We start from the raw sequence: 21,728 nt of genomic DNA, 5'->3' as shown, positions 1-21,728 counted from the left end.
AAATTTTATGTATTAACTTGACTGGGTCACATGGTGTCCAGATATTTGGCTAGACAGTACTCTGGGTGAGCCTGTGAGGGTGTTTCTGGGTGAAATTTACATTTAAATGAGTAGACTGAGTAAAGCAGATTGCCCTCCTTAATGCAGATAAACCCTATATAATCAATTGAAGACCTGAATAGAACAAAAAGGCTGACTTGGAGCTCCTCCTGCCTGTCTGAATGGTGACATTGGTCTTTTCTGGCATTTGGATGGAAACACTGGCTCTTGAGTGTTGAGGAAGTCACACTCCACAGAGGAAGAAAAAGGGCAAATTTTAACAAGGAGATGTTCATATGAATTATAGAAACTGCACAATGTAACCTTACCGTTCTGAATACCCACTGTCTCGGGCAAACCTCTGGAATGCGCCCATAGGATCTGAGCCTGTGCTTAAGATAAATACCAGGGGAGTGTTATATGACATATCTTGATACAGAGTGGGCAGGTCCACAGGAGGTGTCTCTATAAAGTGTTTTCCAAGATTTTCAATAACAAAGTCTGTAAGAGCAAAAACCACCTGAAAGTTGAAAAGAAAAATATTTAAATAATAGTATGCTGGATGAGGACCCTTCATAATTCTATCCTATATCTCCCCTTCAACTTCTCAGAGGGGGTGCCCTGTTCTGCATCCATTCTCTCTTGATTAGGTATCTTTCTTCCTACTGGATTTGTGTACCCTGGAACTGCCGACAGCCATGGTTCTCACAACCTCATTAAGCAAGCTGACTATGGGATGAAAGGAAAGTCCCTCTCATTCCATCCATCTCCAAACCTGCTGTCACCCCATCCTTGCCTCCTATCCCATCCCTTCTCACATTCTCATGAGCTTTACTTTCAGTTCTTCCATTATTGAGCTCCCTTTCTCTCCCAGATCTTATCATCATACAATTAGGCTCAACTGTCTTCTATTCTTAAAAGCAAAACAAAAGCCTTGTCCTGATTGCTGCTCCCCTCCCAGCAATTTCCTTTCTTTGCTTCCCTCCATAAGCCAGCTTCTTAGAATTGATACCATAGTCTCCCCATCTTCCTCTCATTTTACTCCTCAGCATCTTTTTTTTTTTTTTTGTATATCTTTTTTATTGGAGTTCGATTTGCCAACATATAGTATAACACCCAGTGCTCATCCCATCGAGTGCTCCCCTTCCTCAGTGTCTTCTGACCTTTCTTTGGAACCAGCCTCAGCCCTGACAATCATAGCCCTGCCTGACTACTTCCTACACTGATGTGTTTCCTTCACTGATCCTGTCTATAGTAGACTCTATAGTAGACTACTATAGTAGTGCACTCTCTATCTATAGTAGCCTAGATTGCTTACCCCCTTCCTGCTCTTACAGAGCTGCTCCCTCTCTCTAGCCCACATGGAGCCTTTTTTTTTTTTTTAATTTTTTTTATTTTTTATTTTTTATTTATTTATTTTTATTTTTATTTTTTTTCCACATGGAGCCTTTGTGTGAAATTGGAAAAGGTATCCTTCTTCAAGATACTTATGGTCACAATTAATATACAAACCAAACCTACAATATCTACAATGCAAATGGCTCCCTTAAGGGTTGTGCAGTGCACATCCGGCACAACTGTAAGCAGCAGCCCTGCTTTAATGTTAGCCCTCCATTAGATGTTGACATCACCTTGTCCAAACGGTTCTTGCATATTTTTTGTTGTTGTTGGGAGAGGGGACATCTCAACCTGATTCAAGGCCATGGCCTTGGATTGCACCCTTATGTGGCCAATCCGAGAAAAGATGTTTATATGCTTGCTCATGTAAGTGAGGATATATTGTGGTGCTAACTATAAAGGTGGCATGGGCCAAAAGGGACAGTCCTGCAACAGGGCCACAGGAGTTTTAAAGCTTATTTTTAGCCATGTCATTGTGTGACTACATATAATTTCAACATCAATTTCTTCATCATTATTTTTAATAATATTTTTGATGGTATGATCTTTTGACTTCCTTTTTACTTTGACAAAAAGTGCTTAGAATTTACAGTAATGTACAAAGCACCAATAATTTATTTCTTGGGGCTGTTATGTAAATATAGAAATGGTAACACACTCATGAAATGTTTTTGAACTCAAAAAGTTGGAGAAATATTTCTTTTGTTAACAGGACAAGCTTCCATTAATGTTATGTAGAGATGTAGGTTTCCAATGGCTTTATTAATGAAAGATGACAAACTATTGGTTACATGTCTAATTTCTCATGTATGAACTGATTTTATGAAACATTTCAAATATTACAATAAATAAATTTGCTCAAAACACACCCTTGGCTAGGTTCAAGTCTACCTAATATACACCCAGAAATGTATATATCCAAGAATAAGTACATAAAATACAGAAAGGTGATATGCCAGTTACAGCTACGGAGTCAGGTTTCCTGTGGAATTAGCATGTAGTTTCCTGTCTTTTGATTTGGCCTGTGCTATTTGTCCCTCTAGTGATAAGATTCTCAGATGGAAGAAGAGGTGATACAATAGAACTGAGTATAAAGGGTGCCTGAGTATAAAGGGTGGCTCAGTTGGTTAAGCTTCTGATTTTGGCTCAGGTTGTAATCCCCAGGTCCTGGGATTGGATACCCCAACCCCCTTCACGTTCAACAGAAAGTCTGCTTCTCCCTCTCCCTCTCCTTCTCCCCCGCCCTCAGCTCATACTCTCTCTCTCAAATAAATAAAATCTTAAAACAAAGAAACGATAGAACTAAGCATGTGCACATGCCAGCCCAGGACTGTGTGCTTCACCACCATTGCTAAGGTAGTCTTCCTCATTTTCACACTAAGTAGCTAGGAGTTCTCTGCCTTTTCCAATGGTGCATTAAAGATCTCATCCATATAAAAGATAATGGTTAACAACTGCTGTCTTATTCCATATCCAAGAGGTTTCTTGGATTCTAGTCATTCTAGTCAGTGTGAGTGAAGCAGGCTGTTTTCCTGATGTGGAGTGCAACACTGAATATAGAGCATACCCTTACGGCCAGCTGACAACACTGTTGAGCTGGGAGGCAGGTGGAAGATTTCCTGCCTTGGCGTTTCTTATCAGTTCTCAGTTCCAGCTTCTGTGCACTCTCTATCTATAGTAGCCTCACTTTCAGGGTCCTCCTCATCCAAGGAAGTCTTGTTACTCTGCAGGGATCTTAAGTCTGAAGTTATTTTGGGGTCTTTCTCTAGATGCTTCCTGTACCATGCTCCTGTAGGTTCCTCGAGAGTGTGCACTGACCTGCTTGTTCCTCACATTCCTTCCAGATCACGAACTGGATTGGATCCACTTCTGCGACCCTTCTGGAATTATACAGTTTTATTCTCATCAGGATCTTTATGGTAATCCTGGCAAGAATTTGATGTGGAACTGCTTCAGATTTCCCACATCTATGACCTGGGTTAGGCATTTCTTGAAGACTGCCCTCTGAAAGTCCCATGTTTGGCTGCAGGATCAGACATTTTTAGTCTCTTCCCTCTTTATTACCAAGTCCTTTGCTAGGAGCTCCTCTCACTTCCTTTTTATTTATTTATTTATTTTTAATTTTTTTATTTTTTGGGTACAGTATACTTTATTGATGGTACATGACAAGGTAGGGCTCCCCAAGCCCCTCCCCTTCCTCGGGGTCTAGGATGTAAATTGGAGGTCAGGAGATTCTCAGTGTGTTGGGGGATTAAGTTGGGGCAGGGACTCCCCAGCAGCTGAGGGCCTCTCTCTTCCTCTTGTTCTTGCTGGGGCTGGTGGTCCAGGAGGCTCTTACTCCTTGAAGGCCATGTGGACCATGAGGTCCACCACCTGGTTGCTGTAGCCGAATTCATTGTCATACCAGGAAATGAGCTTGACGAAGTGGTCATTGAGGGCAATGCCAGCCCCGGTGTCGAACTTGGAAGAGTGGGTGTCACTGTTGAAGTCACAGGAGACAACCTGGTCCTCAGTGTAGCCCAGGATGCCCTTGAGGGGGCCCTCCAATGCCTGCTTCACTACCTTCTTGATGTCGTCATATTTGGCAGCTTTCTCCAGGTGGCAGGTCAGATCCACAACTGACACATTGGAAGTGGGGACACGGAAGGCCATGCCAGTGAGCTTCCTGTTCAGCTCAGGGATGACCTTGCCCACAGCCTTGGCAGCGCCAGTGGAAGCAGGGATGATGTTCTGGGCAGCCGCTCGGCTGTCACGCCACAGCTTCCCAGAGGGCCCACAGTCTTCTGGGTGTCAGTGATGGCATGGATGGTGGTCATGAGGCCCTCCACAATGCCGAAGTGGTCATGGATGACTTTGGCTAGAGGAGCCAAGCAGTTGGTGGTGCAGGAGGCATTGCTGACAATCTTGAGGGAGTGGTCATACTTCTCGTGGTTCACGCCCATCACAAACATGGGGGCATCAGCAGAAGGAGCAGAGATGATGATCTTCTTGGCCCCACCCTTCAAGTGAGCCCCAGCCTTCTCCATGGTGGTGAAGACCCCAGTGGACTCCACAACATACTCAGCACCAGCATCACCCCATTTGATGTTGGCGGGATCTCGCTCCTGGAAGATGGAGATGGACTTCCCGTTGATGACAAGTTTCCCGTTCTCAGCCTTGACTGTGCCATGGAATTTGCTGTGGGTAGAATCATACTGGAACATGTACACCATGTAGTTGAGATCAATGAAGGGGTCATTGATGGCGACAATATCCACTTTGCCAGAGTTAAAAGCAGCCCTGGTGACCAGGCGCCCAATACGGCCAAATCCATTCACTCCGACCTTCACCTTTGGGTCTCGGGGACGGAGCTGGCACTGCACCAGAAGATGCGGCTGTCTGTCGAACGGGGAGGAGCAGAGAGCCTCACTTCCTTTTTAAATTGAGTTCCCCAATTCTGACATATGTGATTCCATTATGTCTTGCTTAGAATTACGTTTTCTTGGTATGCTGCTTGATCTTTGACAGTCTCTGGCTGAGGCCATCAGAGCATTTTTTAGTTCATTTTCCCCATCAGAATCCATAGGGAATTCCTGAATTTAGGTGCATACTTTTTGAAGGTACTAATGGGCTGATAGTGTATACATTCACCCTTGAGAGACTCTGTGTTTGAGAATTCCCTGCTGGTTGTTTTTGTTGTGATGAAAAGGTAAGCTTTAAACATTTGGAATAATGATCATCCTTCCCGAGTGGCCAAACCTCACTTAAGTTATGGTGTATTAGATGAAAGGTAAAGACCGAAGGTGGCTGCCACATTATGCATTTTACTAGAACACGAGTGCTCACACTTCTCATCACACCTAAGTACTTTTTTTTTAATTGTAGTAAAATACATATAAAATTTAGCATTTTAACCATTTTAAGTATATAGTTCAGTGATAAGAGAAATTGCATTCATATAACTGGTGTTTCTCAAGTTGGAAAAGCTATACAACTGTTTCTCTGAGAAGATTTCATCCTGGGTGACTGTCTGCATTGTGGTTTTCAACAGGAGAGAAAACTTGGCTCTCAAAGAGACTGCCACCTTCCTGAGGTAGAGGAAGCCTAGATGGAAACACTAGGACTGTCAAGGTTAGGGTTCTCAGCGGAGTTAGTGTTGGAAATCAACAATGCTGCATGACATATGGTCTTTTTAAAAATTTTTTATTTATGATAGTTGCACAGAGAGAGAGAGAGAGGCAGAGACACAGGCAGAAGGAGAAGCAGGCTCCAAGCACCGGGAGCCCGACGTGGGACTCGATCCCGGGTCTCCAGGGCCGTGCCCTGGGCCAAAGGCAGGCGCTAAACAGCTGCACCACCCAGGGATCCCCAACATATGGTCTTGATGTCCTCATTCATCTGCTTTGAGAATGATTGTTTCTATCATCTATCTATCTATCTATCTATCTATCTATCTATCTATCTATCTATCATCTATCATCTATCTAATCATATTAGAGCAGTTGTTCACAAAATATGGTTCCAAGGATCAGCACCATTATCATCTGGGAAGCTGGTATAAATGAAGATTTTTAGCCAGTTACCCAGATCTGCTGAATCAGAAACTCTGGGAGGTGGGCTCTAGGTCTCTGTGATTTACCAAGCCCTCAAAATAATTCTGAATCACACCAAGGTTTGGGAACACTGGTATACAGGACTTCTTAGCTTTGGTGTGGTGATGAATTATTCTCTATCAGACAATTTTTTTTATTCATCTCTGATCTAAATGATAGTTTTTTTTCTTTCTAGTTCAAATTTCTAATAACTGTGTCCTAAGAACTGTTGATAGAACTGATGCCAAAGGAAGAATTGTTGGAATGATAGGTAGTCTACTTCCTGTTGCAGTTCTAATGACTCTACCATCTGGTTTACTTAGAGGTTTTTAATTTAATTTAATTTTAATTTTAATTTTTCAAAAATGTAGGCTCCGGGACCAGCATGGAGCCCAATGCAAGGCTTGAACTCACAATTCTTAGATCAAGATCCAAGCTGAAACTAAGACTATTATGTGACTATCATAAATAAATAAATAATAAATTTATTTATATTATAAATAAATTTATTTATCATAAATAAATAAAATTTATGATGCTCAACCAAATGAGCCATTCAGACACCCCTACTTAGAGTTTTTCGAAATGAAGCCCAAATATGCTATTTACAAAGGAGGCTGAATTTTATGCAAGATTGCAGTATCTCACAAAAGCTACTGAACATTCTCCTTCTCCCAAAGGAGCAATTCACTCTACCATTTAGAAACACTGGGTACCCAATGGGCTCGGCTTGTGAACAGACTTTGGAATAACAGTCTCTCATTGTATAGATTTTATCTCTGGTTTTGTCCTTGTTCTAAGGCTTTCTCAGATTCTCTTTTCCTCTGGGCAGGGAATCCAGATATTTAGAACTAGGATTCTTCACTCTGGAATCCCAATTTCTTTAGCAAGTCATTCTCTGGAATCAGTACCAGGGGAAGGGTTGTTCCCAAATGCCTTGATCAGTGTATCTGTTTGAGAGTCAGTATAGCTGGTTGTCATGCTTGGATCTTCTCTTCAGGGTGATTTTATTGGTAGTTTTGACTCAGTCAGGTCCATGTCCTTTTTGGAGTGCATCATCTAGACCTTCATTTCTGAAACTTAATCCAAATTCCAGACTCCTCCATGTTGATTTATAAAGCAAATTTTATTGGATAGTATAACACAAGTATGGTCTTTGGTTGAATGTATTAATAAGAATTTTCTTTTTTTTTAAAGATTTTATTTATTCATGAGAGACACAGAGACAGAGGCAGAGAGATAGGCAGAGGGAGAAGCAGATTCCCAGCAGGGAGCCTGATGTGGGACTCAATCCCAGGACCCCAGGATCACAACCTGAGCCAAAGACAGATGCTCAGCCACTGAGCCACCCAGGTGCCCCTTAATAAGATTTTCAAGTAATCCTCTGTGAATTTAGTATGACTGTATCTATCATTTGTAGCTTTGATCACATTTAGAGAACTGTGCTGGGATATGTTGCAAGAGAGTTCTGGTGTTCAAGGATGTGATTTGATTTTTTTTTTTATTATGAAAATTTCAAACACATATAAAGTCAGAGATTAATGAACCTGATGTTTTACCCAGTTTTAACATTTACCAGGAAAAGGCCAATCTTCTTTCATTGATACACCCACCTACTCCCCTACTCCTTAGGATTATTTTGAAGCAAATATCACGTGTCCTATTTCTCATCCTCAGCACCTGTCTATATAATATAAGGACTCTTTAAAAAACATATAACCACAGTACCATAATCACATCTAAACAATTAACAGTAATTCCTTAACATCACCAAATATCTAATCAGTGTTTACCTTCCCCTAATGAAATTACAAATGCCTCTGTGTGTGTTTAAATACAGTATATTTAAATCAGGATCTAAATAAAACTTAAACATAGAGATCAGTTGGTTTGTCTAAGTCTCTTTGGATCTAATAAGTTTCATACTTCTCCTCTTCTCCCTTGCAAAACAAACAAGCAAATAAAGGGACAAAATGTGTTGTTGAAGAAACCAGATTGCATGTTTTGCAAAATTTCTCATAGTCTAGAATTTCCTAGCCTCAATGTCTTAATATTTAAAACTCTTCCTACTTTGGGGCTCTTGTCACTTAGTCATCCTTTCATTTTTGTCAGCATCTAGTCTGGTAGCCACTGTCCCATATTCACTGAAGATTTTCCACCTGGACCTTACTCTCCATTACATATCTATGACAATGATTTCTCAACTGTGTCCTAGGCATTGTCTTGCTACCATCTTGTTGGGGACCATCCAGCCATCCAACATCCTAACCTCAGTTTCTTGACCTCTTACTTTAGTACACACTATCTCTTCTCTTCCTTAGTCACCTACACCCTCGGCCACCCTCAGGACATTGTCATCACTCAGAACTACGTATTAGAAATTTTAAGTCAATGTTGATCACAACTCTTCCATCCTTCTGGCTATACCTCTAGTCCAACTACATCTGTCCCCAAAGAAACTTCCACGGTTTTTCCTTTTCTTCCAGTCTAGAAGCCCTTTCTTAGATCTCTTCCTCTTTCTAGTACTACTTTTACCAACAGTTTCAATTGCATCCTTGCATCCTCTATTCTTCCATTGCAATCATCTGTGGCTCAGGTAAACCCCACAACCTAATTTTTGTGTTCTTATAGAGATGGCAGAAAATCCTACAACAGAGCATCAGTATCTCCCAACTACACTTAGGCTTTCTTCAGTTAGTTTTCTCATTCTCATTTCTCATAAGAACAACCATCATTTTTCTCCAGTACCTCCTAAAGCTCATCACTAGAATTCTCAGCAGATGGTATAACTCCTTTATCCTCAATGATGTCAGCAATTATACCTGTGTATATATAAAAACTGGAACTGGCTGCACTGCTTCATTCATTCTATTGATAACTTTTGTTGTACTGAAACTCTATACCTCCTTGGTTTCCATGTCACTTTTTTTTCTCCTGGTATTCTTTTTGCTCCGTGACTATTCCTTTTCATCCTTTCTTCCTGCCCTTTAAAAGTTGGTGCTCCTCAGGGTTTCATCCTTTGCTTACTTGTCCTCTTATTCTACTATGCATTATCACATTATTCCTATTTGATTCTAACAGCTCCCATGGTTTAACTTCTCAGATCAATGCTGATGATCACCAACTCTCTATTTCTACAACATATTTCTCTCTAGTGTTTCCTGCCTACATATTTATTAGTTTCCAGACTATTATATACTCTGATAGCTGGCAGATACTGCAGACTTAGTGACATCTTTGTGACATGCTTCTCCCTTCACATTTGCTTAGTAGTTGCTATAGCTATCCTCTTTGGTACCTAAGCAGAAACTGAGAGCCATACCAGTTGTCTCATCTCTATATCCCCCTCCATCTCTTCACTCTGCTACCTCTATCCTAATTCAGGCTGCCATAATTTCTTGCATAGAGCAGTCCAACAGTCTTCAAACTGGCCTTGGCAACTATGGTTTTGTTCTCTTCTAAGGCCTTCTTCCCATTGTTGCCAAGATCTGAATAGCCCATCAATTTCCTGTTAACACTTCCCAGCAGACCACTGTCCTCTCTGGAGAGCACAAGTCCCTGAAGGTGCATGCTAGGAAAGGATAACAGGTTCCTGGCTGGCTCTCTAGCCTTTTCTTTCATCATTTTCTGTATAAAACACTATGTTCTATTAATAACACAGAATCTCTATTTCTTAGAATCTTCTCCCAAACTTGACCATTGTTACTCTCTAAACAAATACATCTAATTGGTTATGAATCATAACTAGTTGATGAATGTTAGTAGAAATAGCTACAACCCAGTCCTTTAATTTAAAAAAAAAAAAAAGATCCTACCTTCTCTTCTTTACAACATTTAATGAGAATCAGCTTTTGGAAGGAACTTAATACTGGGTGCCAATAATTATGGCTTTTGGTCTCTTTTTCTTGTGCCATGAATTCTTCTTCCTCCTTCATTTTAGAATAGCCTCCCCATTCATATGGGTTAATATAAGTCTCAAAAGATCCTGGAAACACAATTTAAAAAGATGCTTTAATTAGAGTTGGTTTGACTTTGAAATTAAATAAATTTATTTGGTAATTTAACAATCTCTACATTTACTATCAGTTTTTTTACTATAAATGTAAATATATTAATCTCCCCCTATCCAAACTATTAAAAAGAATTTAAAATTGGATCAGAAAACAAATTCAACAGCAAACCACTTACAAAAAGCAAAGCTAAAACAATAAAAACAAAGGGGTTAAAAAAATAAAGGGGTTAAAAATAAAAGAATGCATAGAGATACATTAATCAAATGTAAGCAAAAAAAATAAGTGATAAGAGTAACACTGAATAAATTAGAATTCAAGGCAAATAAAATTAAATGGGACAAAGTAGGTCAAGTTATATTAATTAAAATACAAACCCCATAATAAAAACAATAACATGAACCTATATGTGCCAGATAATAGTGTAAAAATACATCAAGCAATCACTGTTGGAGGTAGAGGAAAAAGCAGAAAAAACATAATAGTGGTAAGAAATAACACATAGTTATCATTCTGTGACAGATGAAGCAAACTGAAAGCTCTGCCATATATAATTTGAACAATTTAAGTGACATGTGAATAAATTGGCATATATACAACTTTATGCCCTAGTAAAAACAATACCCATGGGGAAAAAAAAAACAATACCCATGGAATACTTAGAAGAAGTGGGCTTGCATTTCACATAATGATTAGGATCCTAGTTAGCCCTTACAATGGTTATAACACATGACAAGAATTAGTATTGAAATTCCTGTAGGTACAGAGTATATACAGGGTGCTGTAAGCCTCCCAGCAAGCCAACACAGTCAGTTTGTCCTCCAGTAATGAAACAGGTTCCTTTGGCCAGACATTAGGCAAAATAGTTGGCTTGAATTTCAAGCTAGCAAACCACCTTCTCCAGCTAGTCTTCTGGGATTCTCCTCTGAGAGTCTAATGATAGCAATCAAAGAAGTGTAACAGAAATTTAGTTACACATGAGGCTATGGCCCTGGAGGAGTGTGAACCTCTGTAAGACTTATAATTTATATATGGAATACAGACAATTACATGGTATGAGACCATAGGGCACAGCACATGATATATGTGGTTGTATGATTCAGAGGACCAGATAGTAGAACCACTTATTCTAAAAGGACTCCTTTTTTCTTGCAGTTCTCATTATTTATTGTACAATCACTAGGATTCCAGCTAATGAGAGAGGATAAGACAGCATATTTTAAATAACTTTCAATTAATAGGACATGAAGCACTTAAAAACCATCAAAGATGGGCAGCCCGGGTGGCTCAGCGGTTTAGCGCCGCCTTCAGTCCAGGGCGTGATCCTTGGAGAACCGGGATCCAGTCCCGCATCGGGCTCCCTGCATGGAGGCTGTGTCTCCCTCTGCCTCTCTCTCTGTCTCTCATGAATAAATAAATAAAATCTTAAAAAAAGAGAAACCATTAAAGATAAAAGAAAATTAAGGCAATTAGGAACCTTTTGAAGGTAAGAATGACATTGGAATTATTAAACTTTACCTACAAAGATCTAAATCTCACTTTCAGAACACAAGCCATCCTATCACATATGTGTATAAACCTTTACAATTGTGTAGAATTTCCAGAAATTACCCTGAAATTTAAAAAATAAAAGCAGGAAAGTTGTTTTAAATAGCTGAAACTTTAGTCCCAATCGACGGAGACAACACATGGTGCCTTTTGTCTAAACATGATGAGTTGTTCCAAAAATTACTTCACTTTCTAGCCTCCATTCCTTCCCTCTTTCTTTGCCTCTGTATTATGAGGCTCCATCTAGCTCTTTCTCAGAAATGCTGGCCCATGTAGACTTTAAATCACTACACTTACTCGTTAAATCAATATTCATATTACAAGTATAAGAGTTATTGTTAAAGAGTGGAAACAGAACACAGAACTTCAAATAAGTATGGGGTAAATGAAAGAATGGGTAAGCTACCTAAAAGTAAAAAGAAGAAAAAATGAAGCAAAGAAAACAGTTGCCAAGAAAAAACATCCCCACAAAATAAGATGGTACAAGTAAGTCCAAATAGATCAAGATTTCTCAGTCTCACCACTATGAACATTTTGGGCCAAGTGGTTGTTCGTTCTGGAAGATTGTTCTGAGTATTACAGGATGTTTAGCCACACCCTTGGTTTCTACCTATGAGATGCCAGTAGCACTACCTCAAACCAAAATGTCTCTAGACATTGCCAAATGTCCCCTGGGAGACAAAATCTTCCCCAGTTGAGAGCCCCTGAAAATAGATCAATAACTGCAATAAATATCTTTGAATTAAAACTTTCATGTTAAAAGAGAAAGAGACTCTCATACTGTTCAACAAAATTCCACTAAAGATACACCCAAAACATCACAATGACACAAAAGTGTAAAAAAATACAGAGTATAGAAATTAGAGGGGGAACACTAACAAAGAGAATTGTGCTGTAATTATATTAACATTCAAAAATATATTTCAAGGCAAAGAACTATTTAGAGTAACAAGGAATATTATTTTTTTAAAAAGATTATTTATTTGGGGGAGATGAAGGGCAGAGGGGGAGGAAGAGAGAAAATGTTCAAGCAGACTCCCTGTTGGGCATGGAGCCGGATGCAGGGCATGATCTCACTGCCCATGAGATTATAACCCGAGCCAAAACTAAGAGTTGGATACTTAACCCACTGAGCCAGCAGGGATGCCTAGAGGAATATTATTTAATAAAAAAGGGGGATCCCTGGGTGGCGCAGCGGTTTGGCGCCTGCCTTTGGCCCAGGGCGTGATCCTGGAGACCTGGGATCGAATCTCACGTCGGGCTCCCGGTGCATGGAGCCTGCTTCTCCCTCCGCCTGTGTCTCTGCCTCTCTCTCTCGATCTCTATGTGTGACTATCATGAATAAAAAAAAAAAAAAAATTAAAAAAAATAAAAAAGGAATAATTTACTAGGATGATAATAATCCTAAACCTATTTATACTGAACAGCATAGTTTCACAAGGTTATGATGGGAAAAATTCTGGAATTTCAAAGTGAAATTAACAATCATAGTAGTATACCTTGATACCTCACTTAGAAACTGACAGATCAATAAAAAACATTAATAAATAAACACATAATTAATACGTTTGATCTAAAGGTCACATATGAAATCTTTTGAGAAAAGACATATGGAACATTTTATGTAGATTGAAATATAAATAAATTACAGAGAATCAATGTCATGCAAATCATGTATATAATTTCCATAACATAATTAAGTTATAAACAATAATAAGATAGTTCCTAATACTTTCAAACTAAAAAGTGTACTTTTAGAATTGAAAGGGCAACATATTAAAACTTTTGGGGAAAATTAACATTGAATATTATAATTAAGAGGACTACCTCTGGGGGAGAGGGAAGGGCTCCTGTGAGCGAGTATAAGAGGATTCTGGGAGGCTGGTACTCTTCTAGTTCTTGGTTTGGGTAGTGGGTTGTAAGTACAGTTAATTTTTGATAATCAAGTTGTACAGTTTAAGTAGGCTCCATGCCCAGTGTGGAGCCCAATGCAAGGCTGGAACTCATAACCCTGACATCAAGACATGAGCTGAAATCAAGAGTTGGATGCTTAACCAACTGATCAACGCAGGTACCCTAAGTTATACAGGTTTGATTTGTGCACTTTTCTATATGTATGTCATCCTTCAATGAAAAGTTAAAAAAAAACAAAACAAACCTATGAGATAAAGACAAAGCAATTCTTAGACCTAAGTATATCCCCTTAAAATGGAGATAATAATAAATATAAAATACTGAAAGTTAATGGGCTAAGCATTCAACTCAAGCATTCAACTGGAAAACAAGCAGTTCACAATTTCTTAATAATGAAGAAATTTCTTAGTGAAAAATATTGATATAGCAGAAGGGGTTAAAAGAGACAACAAAGTTAGGATTCAGGAGCCTGTTAACAACTCCCTATAGCAGATCCCTTTTGACATATTACCTATTCGTATACAAATAGGATGTAACAGTATATATTGTGTAAGTCCTTTAAAAACTGAAAATGTTTCTTCTAAGTCACAGCATGCGAACCACATGGCAGTATGCAACCAGGGAACTTCAGGCTTAGGTGGGCGTTCCTATTAGGAGACAGAAAGAAAATAAGTAATGATTCACAAAGACAACCACAAAGTATGCTTTTACCTTGTCTAAGAGAAAGAGCAGGCTCCAATGGCATGTTAAAAGTAACCATTTGCCTAGGAGAAGTACTAAGACAGGGAGAGACTGAAATGGTGTTGAATCAATTCTACCTGAAGACCTTTGCCCAGAAGTGCAGCTGGTGAAAGCTTTCCAGGCTGACAAAAATACTGGCCAATAGGTGCAGACATCATGTCTTTAGAGGGGCTCAAGGTTGGCAGGGTAGAACCAAGCTTGGAGTGGGGCTAAGATGGAATGGCAGCAAGAGTTGAGGGTGCTGTGGCTACTTCTATGGGCCATTAGATTTGTGGTATGTAGGTGAGATATGTCAGTTTAAGGGGCTGGAGCAAGTTTAACAAGAGGATAAACACAAGGAAACTGCAACAGAACTGATATCACAGTATTCGAGAAGGCGACAGTTTAGTCATATTAGTTCCTGGGCTTTATAATAAAGGATGTGTCCAGGCAAGAGAGAGTTGTGATTTCCCAAACACTGTTGCCAAATCTGTGAACTACAATATTTATTGAATTTTAACTCTTCATATTTGTAAGATGGCCAACTTTTCAAAACATGTTCACATCTATTAACTCATTGGTTACTCTGGACATTCCTCTTGTATAGGTGAGGATAGTGCTACCTGAAGAGGTTCAATTTACCAACATTACCCAGCTACTGGAGATGGAGCTAAGTGACAGCCTGGCCGCTTAGGCCCTCAGTGTCTGCCCCAGTTATACCTTCAGCCCCTGCAGAGCATTGGCAGGTGCTTGTGGGCCCTACCTAGAATAACATTTACAATTTAAACCTGAAACAGGTACCTTTTCTAATCCAGCAGAACCTCGGAGAAAGAAATTCCATTCAGCATCAGTCAAGCTTTCTTGCTGACGCATGATCTCAACACAGAGCAAAAAGCTGTAGATGAGTTTATGCTGTTCAAAAAGTCCCCTCGAAACATTGACATAAGCGGTTAGAAGGGTTTGTTCCAGTAGTATTTCCAAGCGTTGCTGTAGATCATCTGTCCTTAGAGAAGTTTCAATTGTTGTATTGAACAACTGTGTGAAACAGAACTCTATCAGTGCCTCTGATTTAATTCCATTTCTGTGGGAAAAAAAATCCCTGCTCCTCATTCCTGCCCCCTCATTCCTCACTCACTTCAGGGTCCTGTATTCAGTGGGTAAATAGCAGCACAGGAGATGAATACTGTACTATGAAGAAGTCCAGAATTCACCCCAAATCGATAAGTGATATTTTCTGAATTCCCTTCCCTCTTCCCATTTTTTTCAGAAATGAGCCACTGCCAAACTCTTGACAATATTCAAAAGGCATCATCTTGATGTGAGGAAGAATGTAGGAAAAAGGAGGTGAGCTAGCATAACCAATTTTTTTCATATCCTTAACCCAGCGTTGATAATAACTTTGTGGTAAGAGGCCTAAGGGAAGGGGAAGGTCATGTGCTCTTCTTGGCACTTCCCCAAGATGATTGTTAGGATGTGGGAAGAATATGCTAGTATGCTAGTATTTTCTCCAAAATTTAAGGGAAAGCCCTTGTTAAGTCTCCCCAAAGTTTGGTTGACAAATGGTAATGGAGGTGTTATTTAGCACACTGAAGAAAAGAGGATCGAGCTTTCTTTAACAACCTGACAAGAAGCAAAGAAATTAAAAATCCAGTGGAGATGTGACATTTGGTGCCAAAATAAAACATGGTGAACCTTGGCACACGTTGGTAACTGAGAAAAACTGTGGTGGTGAATGGAGGGCATCACTGGGGATGTATGAGTAATGCAAACTCTATCACCCCTGGAAATCTTCAGGTAAATTGACACTGCTGAAGTTTTGTGACATTGCATTTGCTCTTGAGAAAGATGGAATCCTGCCAAAAAGAGGATGAGGGGTCAAAGTATCCTACTCATGAGAATTCTGAGATTCAAGGGTGAATATGAGATTAAGTAGAGACCCCACAAAGACCAAAAATCTCACAGTAATATGGTGGGGAGTGGGAAGTAACCAAGGGCAGGAGAGCAATGCATGCATGATTCATCTAAAAAAAGGCTGGGAGGTGCAGGGAGGGGTTGGGATAGTCTGTTGTATAAAAAGTTCTAGGGAAAAGAAGATACAGAAACCAATTCGCTTAAGGTGAGTGCTGGCAGAGACTTGAGATATAGCACAGAAAAGTCTAACAGTGGAAGGGAAGTTGGATCACTGACAAAACAACACACTTACCTGTTTAAAATATTTTAATGAATATTGGTACATAGGATCTACTTCTGAGAGGCTTGCAATAACAAAGTACATGACGGAGCCTTGAGTGGCTACTGGACGATACTTCTCACGAGCGATATTTATCATCATTTCAGTGGACTCAGCTTCCTTTAGCCTGATTTTAATGGCACCAGAAGTAATCTGAATAAATATATGAAAACAAGTTCTTAAGGATCCCTTTTTTTTAAAAAAAATGGTGGGATTTTGGGAATAGATCCAGTTAGGTCTAGGAAAGAAATAAGGATAGAGTGAATTAGCGATTATAATAGTAAGGGGGTCCCCAGATGGAATGACTGAGTCTCAGGACTCTGTGACCTTCCCCTGACTGAGCTAACCTCTTTCCTTCCGGAGTGTGGAATAGCAAAAGGGAACAGGCCACATAAGCAGCCCTGACAAAACTGGAGCAGCACTTCTCTGAGACTTGAATCTGAGTGACTTCTGAAATGGAAACACTAACACAGTATTCCCAGTTACTCCCTGATTTCCCCATGAGCAGTCCTCAAATGATGTAGGAACCCATAGCAGAAGAAGGTATGAAGGGAGAAGGGGCATCCAAGAAAATGTCCCAAAGAGGAGGGTAGAGAGAGCCTGGAAGGAAGTGGTATCCCATTCTACTCTGGAATAACGAGGAAGACCAATATTCTCCTCTTTGTTTCCCTAGTGTTCCCAAGTGTAGACATAAGGCAACACATAGCTGTTTGGGAAGGCTTGCTTGTGAAAGGTTATACACCTAAGTTGTTGGAGATACTGGCGGTCTTTGCTGTTTGGGTTAGTGGCTCTGGGGAGCCTTCTGGCCAATGGGCTTTCTAAGGATCATTTCTCTGGCCCCCTTAGTCTCTCTATATTTGCTGCCTGTTTGTCCTCCTCTCCCAACCCTTATTTCTTTCAACTGTGGATATTCCTGGGTTGGGGATTTGTCTCTAGAAAGTCAAAGGGTCTAGGGCAGGGACCATGAAAAATCACCGTGGGAACTGCTGTTCAATATTGGTTCTGTTGAAAGGAAAGCTAAAAAGGGGGTCTGAGCAGGCTTTCTATCTAGACCCTGCTGCACAACCGAAACATAATGAGAGCCACATATATAATTCTATTTTTTTCTAGATTTATGAAAAGTAAAGGAAACAAATGAAATTAATTTTAACAGTGGGACGCCTGGGTAGCTCAGCGGTTGAGTGTCTGCCTTTGGCTCAGGGCATGATCCCAGGGTCCTAGAATCAAGTGCCACACTGGGCTTCCTGCGTGAGGTCTGCTTCTCCCTCTGCCTGTGTCTGCCTCTCTCTGTGTGTCTCTCGTGAATAAATAAAATCTTTAGAAAAATTAACAAAAAATTAATATATATTAATTACATATATTGATTATATCAGCATACAATCTATTTAAAATTACTGAGATTTTTAACTTGTTTTTGGATTAAGTCTTTGAAATCTGGTGTGTATTTTATACTAACAACATATCTTAATTCAGGGCTAGCCACATTTCAGGTGCTCAGTAGCCTCATGTGGCTGGTGGCTAAGTTTTAGACTGTCTGCCTCATCCTTCAGGAATCAAAGGCTCAAATTCTTTTTGTATTGACAGCTTAGGAACCTGAGGAGACAAGAAAGGGGAGAGGTGAGTGGAAAACCTCAATCTCAATGCTGGCCTCAACTAAAGAATTTACGTATGAGTAGGAAAAAGGAAGTTGATATGGGAGCAGTTGGATCAAGGAGACCCGCCTGCAAACAATTTTTTATTTTGGGGGGAGCCCATGGCCCTGATAATGAAGAATCCTAGGGCTAAAGAGAAAACAAAGCGGACTACTTTTTTATGTCTGAGAATATTAGAAGACTATACCTGAGCTTAGTAACTACTTATAGATATCATGCCTAAGAGACTTGAGGCCTCAGCAGTGATTAGGGAATATGACACATATTTTAAAATGAGGGCTCTGGGGGGCATCTGACTGGCTTAATCAGAGGAACATGTGACTCTCGATTTCAGGCTTGTGGATTCAAGCTCCACATTAGGTGTAGAGACCATTAAAAAAGTGCCAAAACTTAAAAGGAGGGCTCTGAGGGTTTAAGGGAGTACAAACTATAGGCAGGAAGTGGCACAAATGCAGCTCAGGAACAAGTCCTCTCTCTGCCTTATAGAAAGGCTATCTTCAAGGCAACTCCCTGAAGACACAGAAACTAGCTTATAGAGAAAGAAGGCAGTGAGAACACATGTATCTGTTTTACTCCCTACTGAAACCATGATACAGTTATAGTAAAGAGATTTTTGAAAACTGTGCAAACCCACAAAGATAGGAAGAACAGAAGAGATTGAAATATCCATAAAACTTTGGGAATTGGAAAGAGAATAGAGTGGTAATGACTTAGCAGACTTGGGAAAATAGATTCCTAAACTGGCAAAGGGGAAAACCAAGAAATCACTCAATTTGTAAAATACAACCCCTGCAAAAGGCTTAAGAATTAGTGGCATCCAACCACTGGAAGCAGGAAGGACCTATAATAAGAATTGGTTGACAGACTCCCAGATCATCTCCCCACCCAGTCAAGGGGTTGTCTCTTCCCCAGTCTAACTGAAAAATAGAGGTTTCATTCCTGTGGAAATTAAAAGAGGATTTTTTGATGGAAGGAAGCCAAGGACAGTTAAAGGCCAAGTACCATAATGAAAACAGATTAGGTAAAAGTATATACACTGGATGCTGACACCTGGTTCTTCTCCTGTTATCAGCCCTCTAAAATAGTTGCAGCCAAATCTTTATACTTCTAGGTAATGTAAACATTGGATATTTAACTATAATCAGGATATAAGTACAGTAGGAGGCTAGGGGATGGGAAGAGGGTGTGTGTGTGTGTGTATATATATGTGTGTGGTAAAAGTATAGGTGACGGTGAATGTATAAAAGAAAAACTCTACAATTAGCAATATGAGTCCATTATTTAGAGAAAAGATGTAAAACTGCAAATAAAACAAGATGAATGTACTTGTCTTTATGGAGGAATTCACGGGTGGTAGTGGTGGTGGTGGCAGGCATAGAGAAGACAGGGAATGCTATCACAAACCTTGTACAAATAGGTTATTCTTTAAGCAATTTGTATGTAAAGCTTTGAAGATTGAGTTAGAGAGAGCATAAGCGGGAGGGACAGAAGGAGAGGGAGAGGCAGAGAGAGAATCTTAAGCAGATGTGGCAGTAAGTGTGGAGCCCAATATGGGGCTCGATCTCATGACCCTGAGATTGTGACCTGAGATGAAACCAAGAGTCAGATGCTTAACCGACTGTGCCACCCAGGCACCCCACATGTAAAGCTTTGATAAAAAAATAATAAATGGGTTAACCACTGACTTCCAGAAACTAAAATCCAAGGAAGAGTGAATGGAAAGAGGTAAAGAGACTGAAGTACAAAGAAGCAAAGAGAGGAAAGAAATGGGAGAGCCAAAATTACTTATTATTGTTTAAATACTGAGATCTCAAGAGACTGTAGGATATAAAGCAGTATCATTTCTGATATCATTGAAGGACAAAGAACATGGTCATCTGTACTTCATGTCAAAAGGATTTCTTTTTAGTGAGTCACTTTCTGTTTCTCATGAATGGACGAAAACAATTTTATGGGTTATATTCCCAGTATACTTTTAAAATTATAGTTTGAATTGGAGAAACGGTTTAGTACAAGATTATGGGTTTAATGTAAAACTTCATCTTACGATTATGACATTTTTATTGAGCTCCAGTTATACACAAGGACATCGTTAGCCCTTGGAGAAGGAGTATCAAGCTGAACTATTCACAGATTCCACACTGAATTCAACAGCCTAACATGGAATTTAAGACATGGGATGTGAGAATGGTGACATAAGGTAAACAACGTCAAGGGCTGTAAAAGAGGTCAGATAACTTGGTTCAGATGTTCCAAGGACAAAGAGATTAATTCCTGCTGGGCATACCCCAGAGGCTTCCTGAAGGGGGTGATATTAATGTGAATATAATTGCTCCTGTCCCAGTTCTTTACATGCCATGCTTGATTTAAAAACTACAGACAAGGGATCCCTGGGTGGCGCAGCGGTTTGGTGCCTGCCTTTGGCCCAGGGCGCGATTCTGGAGACCCGGGATCGAATCCCACATCGGGCTCCCGGTGCATGGAGCCTGCTTCTCCCTCTGCCTGTGTCTCTGCCTCTCTCACTCTCTCTCTGTGACTATCATAAATAAAAAAAAAAAAAAAAAAAAAAAAAACTACAGACAAGAGGAACAGTTGTCCACAATCTATCTACCTCCTCTTCCATTGGGGGATGAGAGGTCCTGCCAACTCGGCTCACTCTTGTGTTACCCCTGACAACCCGGGTGTGGCTGTACCATTCTTGCTATAAGATTGTTGGCAGTACCCTCCAAAGCTGCAGTTGTAACTTCCGAAGCAACACCCCTTCTATCAATGCTGAAACTATTTTCCTTGCCTTTGAGTCCTGGAGTGTGTCAATAAGTTCTTCGTTGTCCAGAATATTTCCCTCAGATGTAAAGAGCATTCTCAGGATTTTCTCCTCGATACTTTTCAGCTGGTTTTTATCTGTGTTGATCCTCACAATGAGCTTGATTCTTTGTTCCTCCAGCTCCGGTTTTTCGAGTCGTACCACGTCACTGGAACCGAAGTTGGAAGACTTCACTTATGGCGTTAGCAGTGCCCTGAAATTGCTTCTATCTTTCTTTGCTACTTAGCTGAGTACAAAGGGTGCTAGCCAAATCCTAGTGCATCAGGCCCTTCTTTGCTGGGTTTACACAGTGGCTCTTCACTGAATAACTTGTTAGTTCTGATTCTTTATCTTGTATTTCAAAACTGACACCCTATCACTGTCCCCATAGCTTCTGCTCGTCTTCTCTTTGGAAAACCTTCTCAGTGCTTGGGTTTCCTAATCCTTCAATTTCTGTTTCTAATGCTTGCTTGTGCCAGTCTGAAAATGGTGCCTGGACATTCTTTTTAAGGGCAATTCTGAAATTCTAGCACCTCCATGAAACAAGTCTTGACTAGGTCTAATAAAGGGGCTTACCTCCAGCTCCACCCCTGTCTAAACATGTGAACTTAGATCTCCTTTCACTTGTGCTTTCGTAATTTGCTCCCAGTCCTATGTTTGCAGGAACTAATCTTTATTAAGCATTACTCAGTGCCAGGTGCCCCACTTAGGATTTTATGAGGATTTCTCTTTTAATTCTTTGAATGCTCCTGTGAGGTGGGCACTATGATTACCACCCCAGCTTGTAGAGGAGGGAACAGAACCTAGGGGGACACTTCCTGAGGTCTAGTGGCTCTGAGAGGT

General features: G+C 40.2%; 2 protein-coding genes and 1 pseudogene across 10 annotated transcripts in view; 1 reads left to right on the top strand and 2 right to left on the bottom strand.

Moving 5' to 3' along the window:
* Positions 1-21,728, bottom strand: part of DNAH6 (dynein axonemal heavy chain 6) — a 232,589-nt gene that overhangs the window by 40,470 nt on the left and 170,391 nt on the right. For 8 of the 9 annotated variants that reach the window (XM_077843081.1, XM_077843075.1, XM_077843078.1 and 5 more), the window contains 6 exons: positions 20,874-21,054; positions 16,404-16,583; positions 15,002-15,235; positions 13,992-14,127; positions 9,824-9,993; positions 369-559 (listed from right to left, as the gene is read on the bottom strand). In XM_077843081.1, the coding sequence (XP_077699207.1) occupies positions 369-559; positions 9,824-9,993; positions 13,992-14,127; positions 15,002-15,235; positions 16,404-16,583; positions 20,874-21,054 (1,092 nt within the window). Of the gene's footprint in view, positions 1-368; positions 560-9,823; positions 9,994-12,437; positions 12,899-13,991; positions 14,128-15,001; positions 15,236-16,403; positions 16,584-20,873; positions 21,055-21,728 lie in introns of those variants that run through there. The other variant, XM_077843082.1, reaches the window with a different exon arrangement.
* TRABD2A (TraB domain containing 2A) overlaps positions 1-21,728 on the top strand; it is a 165,547-nt gene that overhangs the window by 93,784 nt on the left and 50,035 nt on the right. Inside the window, exon 8 of the transcript XR_013349163.1 lies at positions 15,468-15,544. The gene's annotated coding sequence lies outside the window, so the exon portion shown is untranslated. The remainder of the gene's footprint in view (positions 1-15,467; positions 15,545-21,728) is intronic.
* On the bottom strand, positions 3,588-6,989 carry LOC144281365 (glyceraldehyde-3-phosphate dehydrogenase pseudogene; annotated as a pseudogene).

This window comes from Canis aureus, chromosome 12, assembly GCF_053574225.1.
Source record: "Canis aureus isolate CA01 chromosome 12, VMU_Caureus_v.1.0, whole genome shotgun sequence".
Lineage (NCBI taxonomy): Eukaryota > Metazoa > Chordata > Mammalia > Carnivora > Canidae > Canis > Canis aureus.
The sequence above is the reverse complement of the archived record's forward strand: the minus strand, read 5'-3'. Positions and strand labels throughout refer to the sequence as shown.